The sequence below is a fragment of the Aotus nancymaae genome, unplaced genomic scaffold, assembly GCF_030222135.1.
Source record: "Aotus nancymaae isolate 86718 unplaced genomic scaffold, 86718_ANA_hifiasm-v0.15.2.pri h1tg000030l, whole genome shotgun sequence".
Classification (NCBI taxonomy): Eukaryota; Metazoa; Chordata; class Mammalia; order Primates; family Aotidae; genus Aotus; species Aotus nancymaae.
Window position 1 is genome coordinate 27,057,110 of NW_026988443.1, and position 26,544 is coordinate 27,083,653.

Below are 26,544 nucleotides of genomic sequence, written 5' to 3' on the forward strand. Positions count from 1 at the left end.
TAGCCTGGTGCTGTGGTGTTCTCCTGTAGTCCCAGCTACTGGGGAGGCTGAGGCAGGAAAATCACTTGAACCCGGGAGGTGGAGGCTGCAGTGAGCTGAGATCGTGTCACTGCACTCCAGACTGTGCAAAGGAGTAAAGCCTTGAAAATAGTCTTTGAAACTAAAAAACATGGATGTTCATCAAGCAGGAAGTGGAAAAAAAATACAGAATGAGACCCTATCTCCAAAACAAAAGCAAACAAAAAATACGTATTTTAAATTGTGTGTTGCTTGTGTCTAGGAATAAACTGGTAGAAGTTTTCTCTCCTTGATGAAAACTTAAGAGATAGTGAATACAGTTTCCCTTCCGTATGCCTGTTACAGTTCCAGGTTTGTTTTGTTTTGATTTCTGAGATAGGATCTCGCTGTGTTGCCCAAGCTGGTCTTAAACCCCTGGGCTCAAGCAGTCCTCCCACCTCAGCTTCTTGCATAGCTAGGATTACAGGCAAACACCTTTGCATCCAACGAGTTCTAGTATTTTTAAAACATATATAGGTATATTTATTAATTCAAATATATTCATTTTTATTGTTGAAATGTGATTTTTTTATCCGTTTAATTTCTGTGTTTCCAATAGAGGTATGACACCATCACTCTGGGCTTTTTTCTTATTGTTAAAGTAGCTCTTTTAATAGTTCTAATGAGAGGCGTGTGTGTCCATCTTTACTCTCGACTCTTAGTTTAGCTATTTAGCTGGATAGAAATTTTTTGCTATCCTTCCCTTAACACTTTGAAGATTTTAATACATTGTCTTCTTCTTGTCAAGCAGTTCCTAAGCAGAAACACTGTGACAGCTATTTGGCTGGCTAGCGACACTTCCATTTGGCTTGTAAGATGACAATGAGCCCAGGTGAATTTATCTTCTTAATAGATTGACCCCTTAATAAAATGTCCTTTGTGTCTAGGAATAATTCTTGTCTGGAGGTATATTTTATCTTAGTATAGCCACTCCAGTTCTCTTTTGATTGCTGTTTGCATTTTTCCATCTTTTTAGTGCGGTGGTGTAATCTTGGCTCACTGCCACCTCCTGGGTTCAAGCAATTCTCCTGCCTTAACCTCCGAACTAGCTAGGACCGTAGGCATGTGCCATCACACCTGGCTAAATTTTGTATTTTTAGTAGACATGGGGTTTCACCAAGTTGGCCAGGCTGGCCTCGAACTCTTGACCTCAAATGATCCTCCCACCTCAGCCTCCCAAAGTCCTGAGATTATAGGCGGGAGCCTTCACTACCAGCCCATCCTTTTAATTTCATTTCATTTGTGTCTTCATGTCTAAATTACGTCTGTTGTAGACATAATATAGTTGGATTAGGGGTTTTTTGGTTGATTCTGCCAATCTCTATCTTTTAATTTGTGAGTTTAACCTATTTACATTTGATATAATTACTAATAATGTGAGGTTTATATCTGTCATTTTACTATTTGTTTTCTATATGTGTTTTCTATTGTATCATTTTGGTTTCTATTTTTTTATCACTACCTTTTTTAGCTTCATCACAAATGGGGTTCAACAGTTACCCACACCTACTGGCATAGAATCTACAAATGAACATCACTGCCTTCTTTGTGTTACATAGATATTTTCTAGTCTACTGTATTCTTTTGTGATATCTTTTACTATATATTTTTAAATTATTTTCTCCATGCTTTCCCGGGCAATTATAAATCCTAATTTATGACAACTTAGCTGGATTAATATCAACTTAATTTCAATGGTACACAAGAACTTCACTCCTATAGCTCAGTTCCCTTCCCACTCCTTTGTGCTACTGTCATACCAATTACCTCTTCATGCACTGTGTGTCTATCACCTAGATTCATAGTCACCGCTGCATGTAGCTATTTTTGAAGGCAGACAGAAAAGTTGCAAGCTATATATCTAGTTTATGCTTTTTTTTTTTTTTTTTTTTTGAGACAGAGTCTCTCTCTTTCACCTAGGCTGGAGTGCATGGCCTGATCTTGGCTCACTGCAACCTCTGCCTCCAAGGTTCAACAGACTCTCCTGCCCTCCTCCCATCCCAAGTAGCTGAGATTACAGGCACATGCCCCCATGCCGGGCTAATTTTTGTATTTTTAACAGAGACAGGGTTTCACCATGTTAGCTAGGCTTGTCTGGAACTCCTGACCTCAAGTGATCCATCTGCTTCGGCCTCCCAAAGCGCTGGGATTACAGGCGTGAGCCACCACACCTGGCCTGTTTATGCTATTTTTAAAAAAGTTTTAAATTATGGTAAAAGCACATAAATTTTACCATCTTAACCATTTTTAAGTGTTCAGTTCAGTAGTAGCATATATATTCACACTGTTGTGCAACAGAGCTCCAGAACTTTTCCAGCTTGCAAAACCGAAACTCTGCACCCATTAAACAACTTCCTGTTTCTTCCTCCTTCCAACCCTTGGCAACTATTCTTCTATTTCTACGAATTTTATTACTTCAGATTCCTCATATAGGTGGAACCATATGGTATTTGTCTTTTCGTGACTGGCTTATTTTATTTATCATTGTCCTCAAGGTTCAGTAGTGTTATAGCATGTGCAAGAATTTCCTTACTTTTGGGGTTGGGTGCAGTGGCTCACACTTGTAATTTCAGCACTTTGGCAGGCCGAGGCAGATGGATTTCCACAAGTCAGGAGTTCAAGACCAGCTTGGCCAATGTTCTGAAACCCCATCTCTACTAAAAATACAAAAATTAGGTGTGGTTTGGATGCCTGTAATCCCAGCTACTTGGGAGGCTGAGACAGGAGGATTCCTTGAACCTGGGAGGCGAAAGTTGCAGTGAGTCGAGATTGTGCCATTGCACTCCAGCCTGAGCAACAAGAGCAAAACTCCATGTCAAAAAAAACAAAATTCCTTCCTTTTTAAAGCCAAATGACAGGCCAGGTACAGTGGCTCACACCTGGAATCCCAGCACTTTGAGAGGCTGAGGCAGGTGGATCACTTCAGCTCAGGAGTTCGAGACCAGCCTGGACAACTTGGCAAAACCCCATCTCTACAAAAAATGCAAAAAGTTAGCCAGGTGTTATATTTAGTCCATTCTCATGCTGCTATGGAGACATACCCAAGACTGGGTAATTTGTAAAGGAAAGATGTTTAATTGAGTCACAATTCAGCATGGCTTGGGAAGTCTCAGGAAACTTACACTCATGGCAGAAGGCGAAGCAAACACATCTTTATTCACGTGGCAGCAGGAAGGAGAATGAGTGCCTAGTGAAGGGGGAAGTGCCTTATAAAACCATCAAGTCTTGTGAGAACTCACTATCACAAGAACAGGATGGGGGAAACCAACCCTATGATTCAATTATCTCCACCTGATTCCTCCTATGACAGAGGGGAGGATTATGGAAACTACAATTCAGGATGAGATTTGGGTGGAGATACAGCCAAACCATATCAGCTTTGGTGGTGTGCACCTGTGGTCCAGCTACTCAGGAGACTGAGGTGGGAAGATGGGATGGAGGTTCCAGTGAGCTGAGATCTCACCTCTTTACTCCTCTCCAACCTGGGTGACAGAGCAAGACACTGTCTCAAAAAAAAAAACGAAATGATACTCCATTGTGTGTGTGTGTTCATATACGCCACATTTTGTTTATTATCTTTACCTATGTAGTTACCTTTACTACTATTTATTTCTTACTGTGGTTTTGAGTTACTGTCTAGTTTGTAGGGCAGGATTATTAGAGATAATTTTCTCAATTTTATTTCTCTTGAAGTGTCTTAATTTCTCCTTGATGCTAATATACATATACATGTATATGTATCTATAAAGAAAAATGAATAGAAAAATAAGGATGCTTACTTCTCCATTTTTGAAGAATAGTTCTGCTATATATATAATTTTGGACTGACAACCTTTTTCTTCCTATACTTAAAGTGTGTCATCTCATTGCTTCCTGTTCTCCATGATTTCTGATGAGAAGTCAGCTGTTAATCTTATTGAGGAGCCTTGTACATTATGAGTTGCATCTCTCTTGCTGCTTTCAAGATTCTCTCTGTTTCTGGCTTGCACCAGTTATATTATGAAGTGTACAAGCGGATCTCTTGAGTTTATTCTACTTGAAGTTCTTTGAGCTTTTTAGATACATGATAATCTTTAATCGAATTTGGGAAATTTTCAACCATTTCTTTAAATCTTATGCCTCTTTATCCTCTTCCGGGACTCCTATGGTGGTTCACTTGGTGGTATTCTACAGTAGTCTGAAACTCTGTACATTTTTCTTTATTTTTTATTTCTGTTTTTCAGAATAAATCATTTCACCTTACCTATGTTCAGGTTTGCTGATTCTTTTTTCTGCCTGCTCAGATCTCTCTAGTGAAATTTTCATTTCACTTGTATTCTTCAACTTGAGAGTTTCTATTTGATTTTTAAAAATTTTCTCTTCATTGATATTCTGTATTTGGTGAAACATTCTCAATTTTTCAAAATAGTTTCCTTTAGTTCTCTGAATATATTTTAAATAGCTGATTTAAGGCCTTTGTCTAGTAAATTTGGTGTCTTTCTCAAGGATAATCTGTTGACTGCTGTTTTTTGTTTTTTGTATGTGAGGACCATACTTTCTTGTGTCTTTGCATATCTTGCATATCTTGTGATTTTTGTTGTTGTTGTTGAAAACTGGACATTTTAAATAACAAAATCTAGCAACTCTGGAAGACAGATTTTCTTCCCCTCCTCTAGAGTTCATTGTTTTTAATGTTTGTTGCTGTTTGCTGGTTTGCTTAGGGATTTTTCTGAATGAATTCTGTAAAGTCTGTATTCCTTGTTGTGTGTGGAAACTGAAGTTTCTGCTCAGGTAGCTTAGTGACTAGCTATTTATTGAACAGAGATTTCCTGAAATGCCTAGAGCTAATAAGTCACCAACTATTTACCAAGGGACTCTGTATGCATGTTGGGTAATGCCTTCAACATTCAGAAAGGCGATTGACAATTCTGTGTTGGCTTTCACTTCCTCCTTGCTGAGAGTCCACGTTTTTTAGTTTCAAGACTTTTATTTGTTTCCTTTTTTTTCTTTTTTCCTTCCTTTTTTTTTTTTCAAGACAGTCTCGCTCTTTTGCCCAGGCTGGAGTGCAGTGGCATGATCTCAGCTCACTGCAACCTTTGCATCGCATCCGAGGTTCAAGTGATTCTCGTGCCTTGGCTTTCCGAGTAGCTGGGATTACAGACATGCACCACCATGCCCAGCTAATTTTTATATTTTTAGTTGAGACAGTGTTTCACCATGTTGGCCAGGCTGGTCTCAAATTCCTGGCCTCATGTGATCCGTCCACCTTAGCCTCCTAAAGAGCTGGGATTACAGGTATGAGCTGCCATGCCCAGCCAAGATTTTTAATTTATATGATGTCTGGTTTTTTTCATAATATTTTAGACTTAAGTCAACATTATTCCTTTTCCATTTTTTTCAGACAGTGTCTCTGTCACTTAGGCTGGTGTGCAGTGGCATAAGCACAGCTCACTGCAGCCTTAATCTCCTTGAATTACAGGTGTGTGCCACCATACTTGGTGAGTTTTTAAATATTTTTTAAAATATTAAAGTAGTGACAGGGTCTTCCTATGTTGCTCAGGCTTATCTCAAACTCCTGACCTCAAGCAGTCCTCCTGCTTTAGCCTTCCAAAGCATTAGGATTACAGGGGCCAGACAGTACACCTGGCCTATTCCTTCACTTAGAGCAACCTGAAATATTTACTTCAAAGTTCTTGTCACACTGCCCCATTAAATTAATTTCTTTTGAGCTGGATTGTTGTTTTCCCTCTCCCTCACACTCCTCTCCCTACCACTGCACCTCCATGTACACACACACCATCCCTTCCACCCCTCCCACAACAAACACCATCTCTGACTGGTTTTGCTACTGTTTTCATTCTAACCCTTCACATCTCTAGTTTAGGACTAGGCCTTACGGTATTATATGGCATTTTGGAGCTCCTATTCTTCAATGAAATTTATGAAACTAGGAATATTGCAGACCTTGGCATAAGCCAGTAGATCTCTTGACTCAGTTTCTGGTCGTGAGACTGTTCTTTTTTTCTCACCTTATTACTACAAATGTGTAGCCCTACAGAGGTTTTTTTGCTTTCAAGTATTCTTTCATGAGCTCCAGGCTCAACCCTGGCTTCTAGCAGTGAAGTTGGCTTTGTCTCTCCCTCTCCTGCACCCAGTGAAACATTTTTAGTTTCAGTTACCCTACAAAAGTCAAACTCCAACCTTTGTACTACTTTCTTCCAGATCTAGAGCTCTGTAATCCTGTGGCTTCTACCTCCCTCTCACCATCTTGTTTTCTTATTCTGCATGTCTTCCTCAGATGTTTATTTTGTGTTTAAGCCCAGCGAAGTCATTTTGGTCCTCCTCTCTTTTTATATATTATTTGTAGTTCCTCCAGATTTCGAATAGAGAAAGTGCTCAGAGTATGAATTCACCAAACTATTTTGAATAGAAGTTTAATGTAAACTTTTGAAGAGTAAAATATTTACCAAAACTCTCATAAAGCTAAAACATTTTTAATTTTAAACTTGGATACCATAAAAATTATCCTAAACTTTTTGTCCTAAAATAACAAAAGAATCTTACATGGACACATTTGTGTAATGGTGAAAGAATTATGTTATCTGAATATAATATATTCAGTGTTGAATAGAGGCTTGGGAGTTGCTGTGTCACTTGTTGCTGGACAAATCACATCTTAAACTGGGGCACTTTTAGAATAAAATCTCATGTATTTCCTCTTCTGATTTCTCTTTTCAGACATCTGTTTTCCTCCATGATTGTAGAAAAGTTCACCCAGGATTATCTGTGGCTTTCAGTTGCAACTCGGCATCCCTGGAACCTGTTTACAAGAGTCCAGCGGCTGTCTTGCTGCATGACACTGCTCCTCTGCAACATGGTCATCAGCATTATGTTCTGGAAGATAAATGGCAACACTGGCAAGAGAGATGAGCAAAGTATGGATGAGCCCTGATGTGGGTAGTAAGCAGAAGCAATCTTTTTTTTTTTTTTTTTTTTTTTGAGACAGGGTCTCACTCTGTTACCCAGGCTGGTCTAGAGCTCCTGGCTTCAAGTGATCCTCCTGCTTCAGCCTCCTGAAATGCTGGAATTACAAGCATGACTCACCATGCCCAGCCTACTATGCAATACTTTTACTAAACTCCGCTCTCATTACTTTCGGGATTAGAAACAGAATCATGTTGTGTGATACGGTTTTCCTCTGTGTCCCCACCCAAATCTCAGGTCCAACCGTAATCCCCGCAGCGCTGGGGGAGGGACTTGGGAGGTGACTGCACGTCCGACTGTAATCCCCGCAGTGCTGGAGGGGGGGACTTGCTGGGAGTGACTGGATCATGGGGGCAGTTTCTCCCATTCTTTTCTCATGATAGTGAGTGAGTTCTCGTGATATCTGATGGTTTAATTGCTTGAACCCAGGAGGCGGAGGTTGCAGTGAGCCAAGATTGTACCACTGCACTCCAGCCTCTGTCACAGGGGGAAAAAAAGTGTGTGGCAGTTCCCCTGTCACTCGTTCTCCTGCACCATGTAAGATGCCTTGCTTTGTACAGCATGTGAGGTGTACTGCTATGTAAGGCGCCTTGCTTCCTCTTCACCTTCCACCATGATAGTAAGTTTCCTGAGGCTCCCCCAGCCATGCAGAACTGTAAGTCAATTAAACCTCTTTTCTTTATAAATTACCCAGTCTCAGTGCAATGGCATGATCTCGGCTCACCGCAACCTCCGTCTCCTGGGTTCAAGCAATTCTCCTGCCTCAGCCTCCCGAGTAGCTGGGACTACAGGCTTGTGCCACCATGCCCAGCTAATTTTTGTATTTTTAGTAGAGACGAGGTTTAACCATGTTGACCAGGATGGTCTCAATCTCTTGACCTCGTGATCCACCCGTCTCAGCCTCCCAAAACATTAGAATATTCTAACAGATTTTTTCAGTGTTCTCACTCATTAACAAATGAAGCAGTATTAGGAATACAACATGATCTTTACTGCCATGATAATTTTATTCCTAGATAAACATAGTTAGCTTCCTCAATAAATAGTTAAACCTAGGAGAGGAATGACTTTGAGATTATTTTAATAGTTGAAGATAAAAGTTGATGTCATGCTTTCCTTTCAGTGGGTACATTTGCTGTGGCCTGGTCTGAACTGCTCATCAGCATCCACACTGCTGTCATCCTCTTCCCAATCAATCTTGTCATTGGGCGGCTCTTCCCATTGACTCAGCCACAGGAGACTGTGCCCCGCTTTCCTCCCAACCAGGTCTCCTGCCTCTTAGATGCTTCTGTTGAGCCTCTCTCTGTCACAATGGTAGTTGAGGTAAGTTTGGTATCAAATTTTATTTTATTTTTATTGCTTGCTTGTTTGTTTGTTTTGAGATAGGGTCTGGCTCTGTTGCACAGGCCTGAGTGCAGTGGTGCAATCTCAGCTCACTGCAGCCTCAGACTCCCAGGCTCAAGCAATCCTCCCAGCTCAGCCTCCCAAGTAGTGGAGACTACAGGCATGTGACACTACATCTGGGTAAATTTTGTATTTTTTTATAGAGACAGGTTTTCACCATGTTGTCCAGGCTGATCTCAAACTCTTGGGCTCAAGCCATCCTCCCACTTAGGCCTCCTAAAATGCCAGGATTACAAGCGTGAGCCACCTTGCCCAGCTAGTATCAAATTTTACAGATGAATTACATGCTCTCCTTCCCCACACAGTGAAAGAGAGCAGTGGGAAGAATCTCATGGAAGGCTGTCAGGGTCCTCTTACCTGTAACCTATTTTTCCCAGTTCTTGTCCCCTGAGCTGTGATTAACCACATCTTTAGCTTTTACTCTTGGTCGTGAAGTATTCTGAGGACTGAGTGGGTGTGCATAGGTACCACTCTGGCCTTGTTTTAGTCTTTGATGTTTGATCAAATTGTCTCTTTTTTCATTCTGTATTCTCTCATAAAACTGGTATTGCAGCTACTGTGAGCTATGAGGTGACTGCTTTCTGAAAAATTAGAGAGAACATGAAAAATTGAGGTTCTTCATGCTAAGCAGATCCCCTTTTGACTAAAGGAAACAGCCTTACCACCTGTAATTGCTACAAATCCCGGGTTAATGAAAAACAGGCTGATTTTTCTCATCTTGGTTCTATATTCAGGAATTAAGGGAGACTGTGCAATTCCTGCTCAGGAGACATACATACCTACTCTCAGAGTGTGAACAACCGTCATGGAGTTCTTGCAGCATTACTAAGCTGGTGGAACTTTTATCCAGCCTCCTGTCTTCTCACTTGGAGGGTCAAGGCTGTCATCAGCAGGCAGAGCACCACTGTGCACTTGGTAAACTTCAGTAGATTTGAGTAACGAATGTTCCATCTGCCTCCCACTCCCTTGCCTGTCTCTTTCTTTCTTACTCATTCATAACTGACAGGCCTGATACAACCTTCTGCTTGTTTTAATTGCCTTAAGCTCTAATATAGAGCTGATAGCTTTGTTCTCCTTGATGGCGTCTAGACAATCTATCTGGTGATACAAAGTACAGGATTTAAAAAACACACACACACAGGCCAGGCGTGGTGACTCATGCCTGTAATCCAAGCACTTTGAGAGGCTGAGGCGGGTGGATCACCTGAAGTCAGGAGTTCAAAACCAGCCTAACCAACAAGACAAAACCCTGTCTCTACTAAAAATACCAAAGTTAGCTGGGCATGGTGGCACATGCCTGTAATCCCAACTACTATAGAAGCTAAGGCAGGAGAATCCTTGAACCTGGGAAGCGGAGATAGCAGTGAGCTAAGATTGCACCATTACAACTAAGCCTGGGTGACAGAGCAAGACACCGTCTCAGAAAAAAAAAAAAAAAAATACAGGAAAAATGTTCTCTGGGCCAGACGCAGTGGCTCATGCCTGTAAGTCCCAGCACTTTGGGAGGTCAAGGTGGGTGGATCACGAGGTCAGGAGATCGAGACCATCCTGGCCGACATGGTGAGACCCCGTTTCTACTAAAAATACAAAAAGTAGCTGGGTATGGTGGCACACACCTGTAATCCCAGCTACTTGGGAGGCTGAGGCAGGAGAACTGCTTGAACCTGGGAGGCGGAGATTGCTGTGAGCCGAGATCATGCCAGTGCACTCCAACCTGGGCGACAGAGTAAGACTCCATCTCAAAAAGAAAACAAAAAGAAAAAATATTCTGTGTATTAGACCCACATATCCCATCTGCTTTGTTGAAGGCTGTTGAAACTTATCATTCTTTTTCTTTCATGAGATGGTGAGATGATACAATCTATGGATCCTCAAAACAATTTGAGTCTCCTGGGTACTAGTATAGGTCACATGTACTGCCATTCTGGCGAAGGAGTCAGTAAGGTTTTAAAAGTCTTCAGATCAGCTTAGAATTTTACAGTTGTTAAAATTCACCAGTATCCTCAGAGAAGATGGTAATACTGCAAGTGTTGGGTACAGTCCAATCTCTGCTAGTAGTGGGAAAATTTAGCCTCATCATCAATTAATGAATTGCTCATCTCTACCACTAATTGCTACTTACTGAAATCTGCTTGTGAAAGTATCAACTTGAAATATATTTTCAGTTGTTCCTGAAAACCACCATCATTTCTGCTGTTACCTGTGTAGAGTTCTACAGAGGCTAAAATCTCACTTAGGCACTCTGGGTCTCACCCAGGGTCACCAGACTTGTGACCTCCTAGCTGCAGCCAGCCATCTTCAAAAACTCCAGGAATTCTTGGAAACACACATGCTTCCCACGGAGCAAGAGCCATTCAGGTAATGCACCACACCAAGCCTTCTTTATCCCCTGTAGTGTTCCTCATCCTCTCTCTCAGCTGGTGGGTATGAGATGATTCCTTCAACTTTGTTCTTCAGGGAAGTCACCAGTTTTGCCATCCTGAGCTCAGAAGAAGGAAAAAGGCCCATCTCTAATGGCCTGTCCAAATGGTTGAGTTCATTCTGCTGGCTCCTACTGGGTCTCACTAGCCTGGCTTCGGCCTTCTTTACAGCACTTTATAGCTTGGAATTGAACAAAGACCAAGCCACCAGCTGGATGATTTCAATTATTTTATCAGTGCTTCAAGATGTCCTCATCAGCCAGCCAGTAAAGGTATGTGAGGAATGGGAAGAACCACTGGAGTTGCAGAAGTTTGGGAAACTGAGGTCCCTTGGTGTCAATCCAAAGTGCCTAGTGGTTTTGACAATGTATCATAAACATCAAAAAACAAATAGGCAAACCAGGCTGTGCGCAGTGGCTCACACATGTAATCCCAGCACTTTGGGAGGCCAAGACAGGCAGATTGCTTGAGTCTAGGTGTTCAAGATCAGCCTGGGCAACATGATGAAACTCCATCTCTACAAAAATTACAAAAACTTAGCCAGGCATGGTGGTGTGCTCCTGTAGTTCCAGCTACTTGGGAGGCTGAGGTGGGATTGGTTGGCCCAGGAGGTTGAGGCTTCAGTGAGCTGTGATTGCACCACTGTACTCCAGCCTGGGTGACAGAATGAGACCTTGTCTCAAAAAAAAAAAAAAAAAAAAAAAAAAGGCACACTGACGTTTGTTAGGGATATGTGTAATTCATCACAGAAAAAACTAAGAAGCATGGCAGAAGAGGATTGGGAGCGAAGAGGACAGTAACCAGTAACAAACCAACAACCTAGACTACTTTGAAAAAAACAACCAACAAAAAACTTAAAATTTTTATATTTAAGGAAAATGTCAAACCCACACAAAAGTGTAGAGATTAGTATACTGCATCCTAAAGTCCTACCGCCCAGCTTCAATAATAACCAACTCATGGCCAATCTTGTTTTATCTGTTATGTTGGGGGGAAAATATCAGACTTCATATCATTTTTTCCATTTCACATATTTTAGTCTTTATATTTCTAAAAGTTATGGACTCTTCCTTTTAAAACAAATATAAATACAAAGAGACAGCTTGTGGGAATTTTGGGGGCGATGAAACTACTAGGTATCTTTTTTTTTTTTTTTTTAAGATAGAGTCTCATTCTGTCACCCAGGGCTGGAGTGCAATGGCGTGATCTCAGCTCACTGCAACCTCTGCCTCCCGGGTTCAAGCCATTCTCCTGCCTCAGCCTCCCAAGTAGCTGGAATTACAGGTATCCGCCACTATGCCCAGCTAATTTTTTGTATTTTTAGTAGAGACGGGGTTTCACCATGTTGATTAGGCTGGTCTCAAACTCCTGACCTAAGGTGATCCATCTGCCTCGGCCTCCCAAAGTGCTGGGATTACAGGCATGAGCCACTGCACCCAGCCAACTACTTGGTATCTTGACTGTAGTGGTAGATATACAACTCTAAGTATTTGTCAACCCTCATGGGTTGACAAAAAGCAATTTTTTTTTTTTTTTTTACTATATATAAGTTAAGATAGAAATTTTTTAAAGCAAAAAACCCTGTGATTGCAGTGGCCAAAACACATGTAAGAAATTTAGCTTCAACTGGTCCAATGAAATGATAATACCATGTTTTTGTTTTAATAATGGCAACGAAAAATAATAATACACAGCAATGCCACGGAAGTGAACAGCCAATGCTGGTTAAGGAAAATCTGGCAATATAAAGTGAAAACCTGAAAATTGTGCATCCTTTCGCTAGAGAGGTTTCACATCTAAGGATCCATCTCAAGAAAATCCATAGTGGTTTATAACAATAAAATAAATTGCAGTAATTTACATGCCCAACAATAGGGCATTGGTTAATATATTATGAGACAACCATATCACGGTGTATGGAGTAACCATTAACAATGTTATAGAAAATGTAATGATGTAGAAGCTGTTCCAGGTATATAAAGTAAGGTACAATGGATTGAAGGCCGAGTGTGTGGTGGCTTATGCGTGTATCCTAGCACTTTGGGAGGTCAAGGTGGGAGGATCACTTGAGTTCAAGAGTTCAGGACCAGCCTGGGCAACAGAGTGAGACCCTGTCTCTATTTAAAAACAAAAATTGAACAATTTACCCCCATTTTTTTTAAGACAGAGTCTCACTCTGTTGCCCAAGCCAGAGTGCAGTGGCACAATCATGGCTCACTGCAGCCTCAGCCTCCTGGGCTCTAATGATCCTTCCACCTCAGCCTCCCAGGTAGCTTGGACTACAGATGCTCACCACACTACCCAGCAAAGTTTTTTTTTTTTTTTTCTTTTGGAGACAAGGTGTTGCTATGTTGCCCAGGCTGGTCTTGAACTCTTGGCTTCAAGTGATCCTCCCACCGTGGGCTCCCAAAGTGCTGAGATTACAGGATGTATTCTGAATTTTAAGGCTTTAAAAAAATATCTGGTGGCGAGAATACACAATATTTTTAGGTTTTTTTTTTCCTTTTTCCAAATTTTTATAATAAACATTACAGTTTTTGTAAAGGTTGAGGGAAAGTATGAAAAGAACAGGATCGCTGGAGACCAAAGTATTGGTAATCATTGGTATTGCTGCAGTGGAGAGTTTGGTTGGATCATGGCCAATGAGACTTTCTACCACCAAGTCTTGTTCTTGGGACGATCCACTAGAGGGCGACTTTAGGTCTGCAGAGCAAACGGACCCAGAATTGCCACCTCAAATCCATCAAACTCCAAAAGTAGGAGTAAAGAAGGACCTGAAACCCCCCTCTAAATACAAAGCCTGGCCCTGGCCCAAGCCCACCGGCCCAACCCTGGGAAGCCCAGGCAGGGCTGAGCAGACCACACTGCAGGCAGGCAGGTCCCAGAGAGAGGAATCACCGGCAGATTCTTCCTAGTGAGTTAAGGTGGAGTAAGGGGAGTGTGGCCCCGGGCTGAGAATATCACCCTTCTTCATTCTCCTGAGTATTGGAATGGAGCTTTCTTGCCCTCCATGGAAATTTAAGGAATGGGGGAATACTTGCTTCCTCTAACAGATGCTTAAGGTCTTACTCGATTCTAAGATTTCTTAACTTCTTTTGCTAACCTGAGATTTAATCCTGGGACTTCTAAAAGACTGACTCTTGGCCAGGCACAGTAGCTCATGCCTGTAATCCCAGCACTTTGGAAGGCCAAGGCAGGCAGATCTCTTGAGGTTGGGAGTTCAAGACCACCCTGGTCAACATGGTGAAACCCTGTCTCTATTAAAAATATAAAAATTAGTTGGGTATGGTATGCACCTATAGTCCCAGCTACTTGGGAGGCTGAGGCAAGAGAATCACTCGAACCCAGGAGGCAGAGGTTGCAGTGAGCCGAGGTTGTGCCACTGCATTCAAGCTTGAGTGACAGAGTGAGACTTCATCTCAAAAAAAAAAAAAAGTCTGGATCTTCATCAGAGGTCTTCCAAAGACACTGAGAGATATTACTGAATAGACATCACAAATCATTTGACATTGTAAACTTCTCCAGCCAACCAGATTAAGAACTATAAGCAAAAAAGAGGAATATTAACAGTATTTAGAGTCTGCTGGCCCTTCTCCAGGTCCCCATCATTGTACAAAAATGACTGAAATTAGTTTTCCATTGAAATAAAGGGCCAAAGCCAGGCACAGTGGCTCATGCCTGTAATCCCAGCACTTTGGGAGGCCAAGGTGGGAGGATCACAAGGTCAGGAGTTCAAGACCAGCGTGGCCAAAATGGTGAAACCCTGTCTCTACTAAAAATGCAAAAATTAGCCAGGCATGGTGGCGTGCACCTGTAATCCCGCTACTGGGGAGGCTGAGGCAGAGAATTGCTTGAACCCAGGAGGCGGAGGTTAGAGTGAGCCAAAATCGCACCACTGCCTTCCAGCCTGGGCAATAGAGTGAGACTGCATCTCAAAAATAAAAATAAATAAATAAATGGCCAAATAATTGAAGTTTTTCATTAATGCCCACCTCTTCCTTTACATAAGGTATCATCCTCCTGGGTCTGTAGTTTCCGCTCACGATGTTCTCCTGTGGTTCTCCTGCCCAGGTGGTCGTCTTCACATTCTTCCACTCACTGATGATGAGCAGGGTGCCCCGGCTTCACAAGGAGGAGGAACAACAAACCAAGAGGATCTTGGCACTCCTGGGTAACTCAAGTAGTTCCAACAACTACCTAATTTTGAAAAAGCAAATTAGATCAGATCAGTGGTACTCTGGCCACCTTGCTGACTCAGAGAAATTAACCCATTCAAAGGACTTGTCTCTAACCAACTGGTTATTTCTCCTCTTCTGCCCAAAACTAATGCGCTTCCAGACGAGGATCCTCACCTCGATCATCACATTCTCCCTCCTAGTGCTTCATCTCTCCCCTGCAGTTTATTTTGTTTATTTTTATTTTTTTGAGATGAAGTTTCACTCTTGTCGCGCAGGCCGGAGTACAATGGTGTGATCTCGGCTCACTGCAACCTCCGCCTCCTGGGTTCAAGTGACTCTCCTGCCTCAGCCTCCCAAGTAGCTGGAATTACAGGCCTCTGTCACCACACCCAGCTAATTTTTTTGTATTATTAGTAGACACGAGGTTTCCCCATGTTGGCTAGACTGCTCTTGAACTCCTGACCTCAGGTGATCCACCCTCCTCGGTCTCCGAAAGTGCTGGGATTACCAGTGTGAGCCACTGCACCCAGCCTCCCTGCATTTTAGATCTCCTTTTCATCTCTGTCTGTCTCCCTCCTTTCTCCTCTCTCTCTTCTCCCTTCCCTCCCTCCCTTCCCTCTCATGAGCCCGAGGTGCCATTTTCCACGGCTCCCTATCTGGAGCTTCATGCCTCCAAGTGTGTCAAACTAAATTGTTTGCCTGCCCCACAAATCCACTTCTTTACTATATTTTCTCATTCTAATCAAGAGCATTAGCATTCTCTAAAAAAGTCAGATACATAATCCTAAATTCCTCTCTTAGTTTCCGCATTTAGTGACCAAGCCTGAGAGAGCCTACCCTCTAAATAACTGGCTAGGGCTAACTTATCACCTGGGTGAGCCTCAGAAACACAATCTTGGGCAAAAAGAGGAGCTTGCAGAAAAATTGGCAGAATATTTTAATCACGTAAAAATGATGCATATCTTGATTGGAGGATACGTATGTATCTCTTCTATGCATTTATAGATAAAGTATAAAGAAATGCATGGAAATGATAAACTCCAAAATTCAGGAAAGAATCGCCTCTGAGGGAAAGAGGGGAGAATGCCATCACAGAGGGGTACGCAATAGACTTGATGTTGCCAGTCACTTCTTTTTTTTTGAGATGGACTCTCACTCTTGTTGCCCAGGCTGCAGTGCAGTGGTGCGATCTTGGCTCACTGCAACCTCTACCTCCAGGATTGCAGCGATTTTCCTGCCTCAGCCTCCCCAGTAGCTGGGATTACCGGCATATGCCACCATACCTGGCTAATTTTTGTATTTTTAGTAGAGATGGGGTTTCACCATGTTGGCCAGGCTGGTCTTGACCTCCTGACCTCAGGTGGTCCAACTACCTTGGCCTCCCAAAGTGCTGAGATTACAGGCATGAGCCACGTCACCTGGCCTCCTAACAGTCACTTATTTTTTAAGCGGTGATCTACTGCTAAGCAGTAGGCACTCCATTCCTTGTGAGATGAAAAAACTTAATCTGACTTGAAACTGCCTTCTGTCCACGACCAGCCTGGCCAACATGGTGAAACTGTCTCTACAAAAAATACAAAATTAGCTGAGTATGGTGGTGCACACCTATAATCCCAGCCTCTTGGAAGGCTGAGGCAGGAGAATCCCTTGAACCTGGGAGGCGGAGGTTGCAGTGAGCCGAGATCGCACCATTGCACTCCAGTCTGGGCGACAAGAGCGAAACTCCGTCTCAAAAAGTAATAATATACTGACTTCCTTGCACTTAGTTTCTCCATGCATTCTGAACTGTTGGTCTCCCTGCCTAAAAGAGACTTTTTTTCCCCCTTATCCTCAGCCTTGTTCATCTGGAGAGCTCTGATTCATCCTTCAAAATAAATGTCAAATGTCACTTCCTCTGTGGAGCCTTCTCTGACTTTCTTGGAGAGATGTATTTGCTGACTCTTCACTGATCCCACGGTATTTGGCACATACATGCTAGCAAGTTTCATGCCTCTATTTTTTTTTAATTTAATTTTTTTTTTTTTTTGAGATGGAGTCTTGCTCTGTCACCCAGGCTGGGGTGCAGTGGCATGATCTCGGCTCACTGCAACCTCCGCCTCCCAGGGTTAAGTAATTCTCCTGCCTCAGCCTCCAGAGCAGCTGGGATTACAGGTGCACGCCACAACGCCCAGCTAATTTTCTATATTTTTAGTAGGGACAGGGTTTCACCATGTTGGCCAGGCTGGTCTCGAACTCCTGAGCTCAGGTGATCGGACCACCTTGGTCTCCCAAAGTGCTGGGATTACAGGCGTGAGCCACCGCACCTGGCCTCATGTCCTCCTCTAATTCACTGGCTTTCTCTCACTCTTAATCTGTCTCTAGATTCTTCTACTCATGATGTTGTCTGCAGACCAGCAGCACTGTCATCTCCTGGAATTGTCAGAAATGCAGAATCATCTTAGCAGTTACCCATGGGGTGGAAAAATAAAAAGTAAAAAATTAAAAATAAAAACATAGAAATGCAGACTCAGACCCCACTCCAGAATCTTTATTTTAACAATATTCCCAGACAATTCCTAAGCACATTAAAATGTGAGAAATGCCACTATAGAATAGTGCTATCAAAGTGTGGCTCACAGACTAGAATTGTTTGTTTCTAGTCTAAGATAAGTACAGGAATCAAGAATAAACATTTGAAAACTTTAGCAATTTGGCAGCCTAACTTTATACCTATTAAATCTAATTTTCAAAAACAGGCTTTGTATTTTACCTGCTTCTGCTTTATTTTATATATATATATATATATATATATATATTTAAGAGATAGGGTCGCAGGTGGATCGCCTGAGGTCAGGGGTTCGAGATCCACTTGGGCAACATGGCAAAACCCCTCCCAAAGTGCTGGAATTACAGGCATGAGCTGCTGTCCTCAGCCTGGTAAATAATTTTTATTGTATTGCATAGAAGTATCAGTCTCCAATCGATTGGAATTTTTTTAAAAACAGGTCCTTTATAATAGAGAGTTTAAGAAGCACTGCAGAGGTAGTTTTACTCCTTGTTTCTTCAGCATTTAAAAGGAGGTGCTACATAGATGCTCAGTGAATGGTGAGTGACCGCTTAATGAAATATAACATTTCTTTGGTCTACATTTGAATTTTTGACAGCAAAGTGTTCTTCATCAGTACCAGGTTCAAGAGATAAGAACAACCCCGTCTATGTAGCCCCAACTATGAATAGTCCAACTAAGCACCCAGAAAGAACCTTGAAAAAGAAGAAACTCTTCAAGCTGACTGGAGATATTTTGGGTATGGAGAGGAAATGCCAACATATTGGTAATACAACACTTTTTTCAGAAGGGAAAGGAAGAGGGAATAAAATGGAAAATAAAGAAGGTTTCAAAAGCTATCTTTTAAGATCTTCAGCTTGTGAGATTTGGGATTCCAGTAAAGCAGGTGGGATGGTAACTGGACAGACCCCCGACCTTGGAGTCTAGAGGTTTCATTGTGTGCTTGAGTACGTCACTTTTTCCACCTGCAAAATATAATAACACTTGATCTATGGAGGGAAAATGAAAATGCTTTGGCAAAAGGCTATCCTGGAGGTGCTAGTTGACTGGCTTCAACACAGATTCTCGAATCCAAGGAAAACCAATTCTGTTTTTATCATGACTTCGCTTCTAGTGAACACAATCAGATGAGTGAGACGGAGTGCACACTTAGTCCTTAGAGCTAAACACAACGTTTCTTATATGGGATTTTATGTATCTTTTTTTTTTTTAATGGAGTCTCACTCTGTCGCCCAGGCTGGAGTGCGGTGGTGCAGTCTCAGCTTACTGCAACCTCTGCTTCCCAGGTTCCAGCGATTCTTCTGCCTCAGCCTCCCAGGTAGCTGGGATTACAGGCATGCACAACCACACACAGCTAATCTTTATATTTTTAGTAGAGAGGAGGTTTCACCATGTTGGTCAGGTTTGTCTCGAACTCCTGACCTCAGGTGATCTGCCTGTCTCGGCCTCCCAAAGTGTGAGGATTACAAGTGTGAGCCACTACGCCTGGCCTGTGTATCTTATTTTAAGTAAAATGTATGATTAGTGGCAGAATAATTCTGGGAAGGAAATGTGTATGTGTGTATTTATAATTATTAGATTGAACCATATGAAATTGCCATTTTTTTTTTTTACTGGTTTTGACCTACATATGTCTATAGACTTAGGAAAAATGAAGAAAAAGGCATAGAGAATTTCTAAGTTAACCACTCAACTATGACATTTTTTTCCTCTTCTAAACTAGTACAGATCTTCTTCCTTACCCTGTTGCTGACTACAATCTACTCTGCAAAGAACTCCAATAGATTTTACCTCCACCAAGCTATCCAGAGGACCTTTGCTCACCGTTTCTCAGATATCAAGCTTCTTCAGGATTTCTATCCCTGGGCCAATCACATCCTCCTTCCTAACCTGTATGGGGATTACAGAGGTAAGAATGCAGTCCTGGAGCTCAGTCATTGCAAATGTAGGATACAATTAATTTTCCAAATACCCGCTACCAAGACCCATGAGAAAGTGGGGAAGGTCAGCTGGCTTTTATTGATATGGCCATACCTGTGGGTGTCCCAAGGGCCTGCTCCCTGAACCTCATCTAAGCAAGTTCAGTTTTATCTGTTCACCCAGGCCTATGGGGCTGATTTCCACTGATGAGCTTCACAAAAGACTGACGAGAATGAGAATGGTTTCAGTGACATCATGAGAAGGAACTGGAGTGACCCCTGGGACTCAGCCACACGTAGCAAAGAAGGCTGTTGGATAAGTGCAAAACCAGGAATGTGGTTTCGCTGGAAAGATCTCCACATGAGATGATATTCTGGCCTGAGCCATCTTTCCCAGTCTATGAGTGTGTCTGTGTAACTTTACCTTTGCTTGGATGGGTACCCAGTTCAGACCCTACAAACATGCATGGAACTCCTGTAATAAGCTGGGAACTGTCCTAGGAGCTAATGATAAAAAGATGGACCTGATATGGTTTGCATCTTAAAGGAACATCACCATGCAGAGGAGTTAGTATGCTTTGCTGTGGACAGTGATGAAGAAATGCTAAAGAATGACTTTCTTAAGGAATGCATCTGGTTTTTTCTGTTTTTTTGTTTTTGAGATAGTCTCAGTCTGTCATGCAGGTTGGAGTGCAGTGGCATGATCATGGCTCACTGCAACCTCTGTCTCCTGGGTTCAAGCAATTCTCCTGCCTCAGCCTCTCTACTAGCTGGGATTACAGGCATGCACCACCACACCTGGCTAATTTTTTTTTTTTTTTTGAGACAGAGTTTTGCTTTTATCACCAAGACTGGAGTGCAGTGGTGTGATCTAAGCTCACTGCAGTCTCCGCCTCCTCAGTTCTAATGATTCTCCTGACTCAGCCTCCCGAGTAGCTGTGATTACAGGTGCATGCCACCACACGTGGTTGATTTTTGTATTTTTGGTAGAGATGGGGCTTCACCATGTTGGCCAGGCTGGTCTCAAACTCCTGACCTCAAGTGATCCACCCGCCTCAACCTCCCAAAGCACCAGGATTACAGAAATGAGTCATCATGTCTGCCAGGAACATTTCTTGATCGATATTTTTCCACCAGTTACCACTCTGTCATTATATAACTGTAGATCGTGTTAAGTAAAGCTGCATTCTGAAAATTGTTACATTCATTTATCTCAGGATTGGTGACTTCCTGATGAGATTTGGATCATCTCCTAGGTTCCCGAAAAAGAATCTAAAATACATTTTTATCTCAGCAAACATTTAGTCTTTTCTTAAAGGTGTGGTTGGTGTATTTGGGTGAGTTTTTATAGATGACAACTCCTGTTTATTGCATGTTGAATCTATTTAGTTCAATTTTTTTTTTAATGTTACTATTAGAGTCAGGATCTCACTCTCTCACCCAGGCTAGAATGCAGTGACAGGATCTCATCACACTACAGCCTGGAACTCGTGGGCTCAAGCGGTTCTCCCACCTCAGCTTCCTGAGTAGCTGGGACTACAGGAGTGTGCCACCATGCCCGGTTAATTTTTTTTTTTTTTTTTTTTTTTTTGAGACAGCGTCTTGCTATGTTGCCCAGACTGGTGATGTTAGTTCAGTTTTAGGTGGTGACAGTTCTGGATTCAGGATATGTTCTTTTTTTTACCAAGAAAGAGTTTTGCTCTGTTGTCCAGGCTGGAGTGCAGTAGCGTGATCTCAGCTCACTGCAACCTCCACCCACCAGGTTCAAGCAATTCTCCTGCCTCAGCATCCTGAGTAGCTGGGATTATAGGCGCCCGTTAGCATGCCTGGCTAATTTTTATATTTTTAGTAGAGATGAGGCTTCACCATGTTGGCCAGGCTGGTTTTGAACTCCTGACCTGAGGTGATTCACCTGCCTCAGGCTCCCAAAGTGCTAGAATTAAAGGCATAACTCATCATGTCCTGTCCAGGGCACATTACTTGCAGTCTGTAAATCTATCTTGTGCTGAACAAAATAATGAATAAAAATAACTGGACCAGGCCCAGTGGCTTATGCCTGTGATGCCAGTGCTATGGGAGGCTGTAGCAGGGGGATCAGTTGAAGCCAGTAGAAGTTCAAGACCAGCCTGGGCAATATGACAAGATCCCATCTCTACAAAAATTATATAAATTAGCCAGGCATGGTTGCACATGACTATAGTACCAGCTGCTTGGGAGCTTGATTTGAGCCCAGGAGTTCAAGGCTGCAGTGAGCCATGATTGCACCACTACACTCTAGTCTGAGCAGAGCCAAGACCCCATCTCAAAAATAGTGGGCCAGGTGCAGTGACTCACATCTGTAATCCCAGCACTTGGGAGGCTGAGGTGGGTGGATCATGAGGTCAAGAGATCGAGACCATCCTGGCCAACATGGTGAAACTGTGTCTCTAATAAAAATAAAAAAAAAATTAGCTGGGTGTGGTGGCACATGCCTGTAGTCCCGGCTACTCAGGAGGCTGAGGCAGGAGAATTGCTTAAACTGGGGAAGCAGAGGTTGCAGTAAGCCGAGATCGCACCACTGCACTCCAGTCTGGCGACAGAGCGAGACTCCATCTCAAAAAAGAAAAAAACAAAAATAGTGACTGGATCTCTGGCTGTGGTCTGCACCGTCACGGTAGGCATGGTCTCTCTTGCACTCCTTGACTCTGTAGTATGTAGTGTCTTGGCCAGGCACAGTGGCCATGCCTGTAATCTTTGAGCCCAGGAGTTAAAGACCAGCCTGGACAACATAGTGAGACCTTGTATCTGTTTTTTAAAAATAGAAGAATTTTAAAAAGAATCGTTTTGCAAATCAGTAAAATATGAATGTGGAGAAAATCTAGCCAGGCACAGTGGCTCATGCCTACAATCACAGCACTTTGTGAGGCCAAGGCGGGAGGATCCCTTGAGCCCAGAAATTTAAGGCTCAGCCTAGGCAACATGGTGAAAACCCCATCTCTACAAAAAATATACAAACTAGCTGGGCACGGTAACACACACCTGTGGTCCCAGCTATTTGGGAGGCTGGGGTGGGAGAATTGCTTGAGCCTAGGAGGCAGAGGTTGCAGTGAGCCAAGATCACACCACTGCACTCCAGCCTGGGTGACAGAGTGAGACCATGCCTCAAAAAAAAAAAAAATCCAAGTGGACAACAAGGGTATATTGTGCAATTCTTCCTTGTCCCATAGTCCCCCTTCTCTCAAGAAGCAGTTGCATTCCCAGCTTATTATATATTCTTTCAGAGGTAACGGCCAGATGTGCTGACTCACTTTGTGGGTGTAATCCTAGCACTTTGGAAACAAGGCAGGCATATCACGAGGTCATGAGTTCAAGACCAGCCTGGCCAACATGGTGAAACCCCGTCTCTACTAAAAATAAAAAAAAATTAGTTGGGCATAGTGATGGGAACCTATAATCCCAGCTATTAGGGAGGCTGAGGCAGGAGAATTGCTTGAACCCAGGAGGCTGAGATTGCGGTGAGTTGAAATGGCACCAAGTGACAGAGTGAGAGTCGGTCTCAAAAAAAAAAACAAACAAAAACACTGAGGTAATGTATGCATTTGCAAATATATTTGACAATGAATGATAGCATACTATAAAAATTGTCAGGTGGCCAGGGGCAATGGCTCACACCTGTAATCCCAACACTTTGGGAGGCTGAGGCGGGCGGATCACCTGAGGTCAGGAGTTGGAGACCAGCATGGCCAACAGGGTGAAACCACATCTCTACTAAAAATACAAAAAATGAGCCGTGCGTGGTAGCACGTGCCTGTGTTCCCAGCTACTTGGTAAGCTGAGGCAGGAAACTCACTTGAACTGGGGAGGTGGAGGTTGCTGTGAGCTGAGATCATGCCACTGCATTCCAGCCTGGGCAACAGAGTAAGACTGTCTCAAAAAAAAAAAAAAAAAAAAAAAAAAATTGTCATGCATTTTGCTTTTTTCCATTAACAATTTTTCTGGGACTTGTTCTATCCGAATATATGAAGCTGCCCCTATTATGTTTTATTCACTTACTGTATAGTATTCCATTGCATGGATATACCATAATTTATATATCCAGCTCCTTTTGGATAGATATTTAGATCATTTCCAGTCTTACTGTTAGCAAGAATATCATTAATATCCTTGTACGTACTTAATTCCACAAAGGTGCAAATATATCAAAAGATAAATACCTTGGAAAGGACTTGCTAGGTCTAAGTATATACACATTTTTAATTTAGAAAGACATTGCCAGATTGTCTTAGTGTACCAATAAACACTTCTATTAGCAATATATGGCCGGGTATGGTGGGTTACATCTGTAATCCCAGCACTTTGGGAGGCCAAGGCGGGCGGATCACTTGAGGTCAGGAGTTCAAGACCAGCCTGATCAACATGGTGAAACCCCATCTGTACTAAAAATAAATAAATATGTATATATAATTAGCTTGACCTGGTAGTGCGTGCCTGTAGTCCTAGCTGCTCAGGAGGTTGAGGCAGAATTGCTTGAACCTGGGAGGCGGAGGTTCCAGTGAGTCAAGATCATGCCACTGTACTCCAGCCTGGGTGACAGAGCAAGACTCTGTCTTAAAAAAAAAAAAAGAAGCAGTATGTGAGAGCACCTGCCCACATCCCCAGCAGACAGCCTGGTGAAAACTGGTGTTTTCAAACAATTCAGGTGTCCCTAAAATACATGAAAGACTTTGCAACTGCACTCAGAGAAATCCAAGTTCAAACTAAACTAAGATACCCTTTTTCCCTTCTCATAGGGGCAAGACTTGCCCATATGCTTTTGCCTTTTTTCATTCAATCCTTCCCGTATTCTCTTTTTCAGACATAAACTTGTGTTACTTCACTGTTCAAAACCTCCCAGTAGATTCCCATCAAACTTAAAGTCCCAAGTCGCCCCTGGTCGTACCTGTTACTTCATCTCTTACTCCTCTGACCGTTGCCACTCAAGCGTCTGTATTTTCCTTAAATATGTCAAGCTTGCTCTCACTCAGGGCCTCGGAACTTGCTGTTCTCCTGGCTGCTGATATTTGCGCTGTGTGCTCCCGACTGTGTTAGGGCCTCTCCTGCGCCACCTTCCCAGAGAAAGCTGCTCTAATGATCCTACCTAAAGTGACAGCATGGCTCCTCCCCAAAGCACTCTTCATCCCCTTACCCTGCTTAATTTTTCTTCATAGCTCTTATCATTACCTGAATATTATTTGGTTATTGCCTTTCTCTCTCGCTCCTCAAATATGGGCTCTCTGTGGCCTAAACTCTCTTACATCTACTGGTATATTCTGGGTACCTAGGCGGGACATGGTGCCTTTGAGCACTCAAGACATACTGATTGAAAAAATGAATGAATAAGCGTCTGCCCATATTCTTTGCCTATTTTTCAACAGGCTGTGTGGTTCTGTTTACCCATTTTGATTTGTAGGAGCTTTTTATGTATTAAGAATGTATACAAAGATCTAGATCTTTATAGAGATACAGACTAAGAACCTATAAATATTAATTTAGGGAATTAATATTTTTGTTACATTCTTCCTACCTGATGGCATGGTATGCTTCTATGTCTGTTTTCATCTTCATTTGTAGCGCTCAGTAATATTCAGAATTGTTCCCCATATAGTTTGTGTACATCTCTTATTAGGCTTATTTTTCCTTTTGTGTTACTATTATAAGTAAGATGTTTTAGGCCAGGTGTGGCAGCTCATGCCTTAACCTCAGCACTTTGGGAGGCCAAGGTGGGCAGATCACCTGAGGTCAGAACTTTGAGACTAGCCTGGCCAACATGGTGAAATCGTGTCTCTACTAAAAAAATAATAATAATAATAATAAATAGCTGGGTGTGGTGACAGGCACCTGTAGTATGTGCTACTTGGGAGGCTCAGGCAGGAGAATCACTTGAACTCAGGGGGCAGAAGTCACAGTGAGCAAAGATCGTGCCACTGCGTTTCAGCCTGGGCAACAGAGGGAAACTCTGTCTCGAAAAAAATGTTTTAGTTCTGTATACTATCTAAGTAAATATTGTGTGGCCATATGAACACTATTGATTTCTTTGTGTTTATTTCGTATCTAGCTATCTTGCTGAATTCTTTTTGTAAGTACAATTGGCCCTTGAACAATACAGGGCTTGGGGTACTGGTCCCACTGCAGATGAAAATTTATGTATAATTTTTTTTTTTTTTTTTTTTTTTTTTGAGAAGTCTCACTCTGTCGCCAGGCTGGAGTGCAGCGGTGTGATCTCAGCTCACTGCAGCCTCTCCTTCCCAGGTTCAAGCAACTCTCCTGCCTCAGCCTCCTGAGTAGCTGGGATTACAGCCACACGCCACCACGCCCAACTAATTTTTATATTTTTAGTAGAGACAGGGTTTCACCATGTTGGTCAAGCTGGTCTCAAACTCCTGACCTCATAATCCACCCACTGTGGCCTCCCAGAATTCTGGGATTACAGGCATGAGCCACCATGCCCAGCCCATGTGTAACTTTGGACTCCTCCAAAGCTTAACTACTAATAGCCTACTACAGACTGGAAGCTTTACTGGTAACAGTTGATTAACATATGTTTTGTATGTTGTATGTATTATATACTGTATTCTTACAATAAGTTAGAGAAAAGAAAGTATTAAGAAAATCATAAGATAAAATAATTTACTGTTCATTAAGTGGAAGTGTATCATCGTAAAGGTCTATATCCTCATCGTCTTCACATTGAGCAGGCTGAGGGCGAAACAGAGGGGTTGGTCTTGGTGTCTCAGGGGTGGCAGAGATGGAAGAAAATATAGGAGGACCCACGCAGGTCAAACATGTATTGTTTAAAGCTCAGTTTTTCAGTTGATTCTCTTAACATCTAGATAGACATATCGTTTACAAATTGTGACAATTTCACTTTATTATATGTCTCATTTTTATTAATTTTTTTTTTTTGAGACAGAGTCTTGCTCTGTTGCCCAGGCTGAAGTACAGTGGTACAATCTCGGCTCACTGCAACCTCCACCTCCCAGGTTCAAGCAGTTCTCTGCCTCAGCCTCCCAAGTAGCTGGGATTACAGGTGCCCGTCACCA

The 26,544-nt window shown here is 42.5% G+C and overlaps 1 protein-coding gene across 1 annotated transcript in view; it reads left to right on the forward strand.

Annotated features, from left to right (window-relative positions):
* Positions 1–26,544, forward strand: part of PKD1L3 (polycystin 1 like 3, transient receptor potential channel interacting) — an 88,464-nt gene that overhangs the window by 43,984 nt on the left and 17,936 nt on the right. Inside the window, 11 exon segments of the mRNA XM_064383251.1 lie at positions 6,775–6,971; positions 8,144–8,343; positions 9,159–9,339; positions 10,590–10,782; positions 10,882–11,116; positions 14,916–15,015; positions 18,166–18,306; positions 19,291–19,563; positions 19,566–19,589; positions 19,592–19,728; positions 26,216–26,240. Of these exon segments, the coding sequence (XP_064239321.1) occupies positions 6,775–6,971; positions 8,144–8,343; positions 9,159–9,339; positions 10,590–10,782; positions 10,882–11,116; positions 14,916–15,015; positions 18,166–18,306; positions 19,291–19,563; positions 19,566–19,589; positions 19,592–19,728; positions 26,216–26,240 (1,706 nt within the window).